The sequence below is a fragment of the Vanellus vanellus genome, assembly GCF_965231255.1.
Source record: "Vanellus vanellus genome assembly, chromosome: 6".
In the NCBI taxonomy this organism is placed as follows: Eukaryota; Metazoa; Chordata; class Aves; order Charadriiformes; family Charadriidae; genus Vanellus; species Vanellus vanellus.
The window spans coordinates 57119252-57122428 of NC_138911.1; the positions used below are offsets into that span (position 1 = coordinate 57119252).

Sequence of the window (3177 nt, forward strand, 5' to 3'; positions counted from 1 at the left end):
TCACGAGTGCCAGAGTAAATCGCAGGCACACCCTTGTCTCTCTTGGCCTCAAAAACATATATTGGAGTATTCAAACAAGATCTTACAGTTCATCAAACTCACGCATTGCCTTTAGGCCACTGCTTCTCACAAAGGTGGCATGGACAGCGCAAATGCATGCCTTGAATTGGAGATATCTCAAAAGCTTTCTTTAACCTTGCCGCACCTATTACGTCTGCCATGTTAAGGTGGTGGGAACCGGAGCTTGCAGGTCACAATAGGGTATGGAGAATGAGTCTTGTGCTGGTACGGGAGCCAGAGCAGCCAGAGCCCAACTCTGCAGTGGTGACACTTGTTCCCTGTGTGTGGGGCTCCCCACTGGCGCAGCATCAGAGCAACCTCACTGGGGTCGCCCAAGGGCAATGCTTTGTGTATGGCCCCCAAGGAAGCCACTGCAGGATCCCTACCTACGGAGCCACGCAGGCAATGTGCACAGCTATGGAGGGTGACAAGTTATTGCCATTGCCCCAGCACAGGAGTGCAGACTGGAGGGGAAGCCTTAGCTACACAATCAGTGAAAGCAGAGCCCACCGGGTCTTCAGACATTCCCTGACTCTGAGGCAGCTGAGCGATCAGCACCCTCTGCCCGCTTTCCCCCCTGGACTGATGCACAAGACACTCAAGAGAGGCAGCCTTTGTTCAAACACACCATTTATTGACAACTTTGTACAAAGTAAAGCGCCCAGAAGGAATGGATGCTCTCAAAGAGGCGCGGGCAGTCTAGGGGACACGAACACAGGTCTCTGCATGAGCTCATTCACTGTCCATAGAAGAGCAGTCTCGTGAGCCGATCTTGCAGTTCATCGAACTCACGCATTGCCTTGGCGTGGGCGGCCGGGTCCTGCACCAGGTGCTGGAAGAGGTTGATCGGCTCCGCCGTTTGGAAGTCTGGAGGCAAGATGATGTCCTCGGGCATGTTCTCATTGCCAAAGAAGAAGTGGTTGAGGCTTTTCTCCTCCAGACAGTTGTGCAGGTACCAGAGGATATCCTGCAGCCGCATCAGGAATTCCCTCCTGCTCCAGCTTTCCAAGGGTATGGTGTTCAGGAGGTGCATGGCAACCGTCTTCAAGATATAGGTGGAAAAGCCTGTGCCCCCCAGGATGCCAGCGTAGAGCTGCAGGCATTTGAGGTGGAAGGTGTCGTGTGGGGCCTGCGTGGCAATATGCCTGAAGAACTTCACCTCTGCCACAGCGTAGCTCTCTGCCCACATGGTCCTTGGGATGAAGCTGTCCTCTGTAGTGTGGCTGCTCAGGAAGATGTCAGAGTCACCTTGCTGTACTCCAAACACTATCTCAATGAAGAGCCTTCTCCCAGAGGCATTGGTCAGTTGGAGCTTGCAGGAGCATCTGGAGGGCAGCACCTTCATACTGTAGTGACGGGACTGAGGCATCTCCCCCCAGGCTGACCTCACCAGGTTCTGGAACCACTCAGCAGTTTTATGCACGTCTAGGTAGGAGTCAGTGCAGAGGGTGCCTAGGAGGCTGGCAGCCGGATTTCTCCTCAGCTCCTCCTCGGGGTGGTGTAGGAAGCACAGCGTGTTCTCCACCAGCTGTTCCCTTGTGCAGGTACACTCCAGCTCCACACGGATGCGGGAGTTCTTTGCCAGCATCTGCCTCGCAGTGCCTAGCTCCAGGTGGAAGGTGTGCCCACGGGGGGGCTTCAGGGGCACAAGCAGGTTGTAGACAGCATCATACTCACGGGGACTCCAACCTTCAAAGGCGCTGCCCACCCCGATGGCTGGCTGCAGGACCGGGAAGAAACTCGTTGCCAAGTGCTCTTGCAGGACAGAGAGGAGGTCGCCCACCAGCTCCTCCACATCTTGGCTCCTATAGGCCAGGCTCTGCACTGTCCACAGGAAGTGATTTGCAAAAATCCTGAACAGATCCCTCTCATCATCAGAATCTTCTTCACATTTCTCCTCCTCGTGCTCTGTGTTGCTCCCGGAGGTCTCCTCTTCTCTGCTGCTGTCTGGCTGATGACTCCTTTTCGAGAGCCACCAACAGAGTCTGAAGAGGAGAACCAGGACTCCAGCAACCGCCCACAACTGCCACTGCTGCAAGGCAGCGAAGAGCAGGTCTCTCCAGGCAGAGGAGCTCTGCTCCAGCTCCTGCAGCAGCCAAGTCATCTCCCGGCTCAGCTGCAGCGCACGCTGCTGCATGCGCTCACGCATGGCCTCATCCAGCTCATAGCCCACCTTCTGTGGGAGCTGGATGATGCTTTGCACAACCAACATGAAGAACTTGATTGCATCCATGACCTACAGGAGGAGAGAGAGAAGGGGTTCAGTGGGGCTGGGAGGGAGAGAGGGAGATAGATGGCGGTGGGGACAGCGGAGCCGGGAGCCGCAGGGAGCTGGGGGCAGGTAGGAGAGGGGCCGAGGCAGCTGGTGGGCAGCAAGGCCTGCTCCAGCCCTGGCGGCGGTGGCACCGTGCCCGGCCCAAGGCGCTGCCACGAGTGGCAGGGCCCTTAATGCCGGGTGAGAACCCACCCCCCGGGGGCCCGCGATTCTGCCCCGGCCCTGGTCCAGCCCAGCCTCCCCCCGCATGTGTACTCACCTCTGGCTCAGGCCTTACTGGGGCAGCGCTGCCTGCTGGCGCCTTTTATAGCTGCCCCCATTTTGACGCGGGACGCGTGTGATGGGGGGAGGGTGTGAGGGACGCGGGACGCATATGAGGGGACCTGTGATGTCACGAGCACCGGAGCGCATCACAGGCATGCTCTTGTGTCCCTTGGCCTCCAAAACATATATTGGAGTATTCAAACTGAGTTCTCTTTGTGGGGTCCCTGCACGTGTCTCTGCTGCCCTGATGTTTATTTGGTCCAGGAAACCCCACTGTAAACTGCAGTCCTCTCCTCCCCTCATGAGCCTGCCAGCACCTCAGCTGCTTACCTTAGCAAAATGGTTTGACCTAAAATATTTGACATTTACATCCTTAAAGCTTTTCTTTGTACTGATTCCTAATGGCTCACATTCCACAGGTAGTCTGTTCCTGTTCACGCTGGTGTGCATCTGGCTGGCTTTTAGTTTCCCTGTGTCCTCTTCAGTGCTGTGAAGAGAAAAGAAACTAAACAATAGTCCATAACTAAGTCCAACTAAACATAGTCCACCCACCAGTGTATGCAAACTGGGGAGTTTGG

The 3177-nt window shown here is 56.0% G+C and overlaps 1 protein-coding gene across 1 annotated transcript; it reads right to left on the reverse strand.

Annotated features, from left to right (window-relative positions):
- Positions 1-796: 796 nt before the first annotated feature.
- LOC309673877 (inositol 1,4,5-trisphosphate receptor-interacting protein-like 1) lies at positions 797-2293 on the reverse strand (the record flags this gene model as incomplete). Its single annotated transcript, XM_082485759.1, has 1 exon — positions 797-2293. The coding sequence occupies one exon, from the start codon at positions 2291-2293 to the stop codon at positions 797-799; it is 1497 nt and encodes a 498-aa protein (XP_082341885.1).
- Positions 2294-3177: the final 884 nt, after the last annotated feature.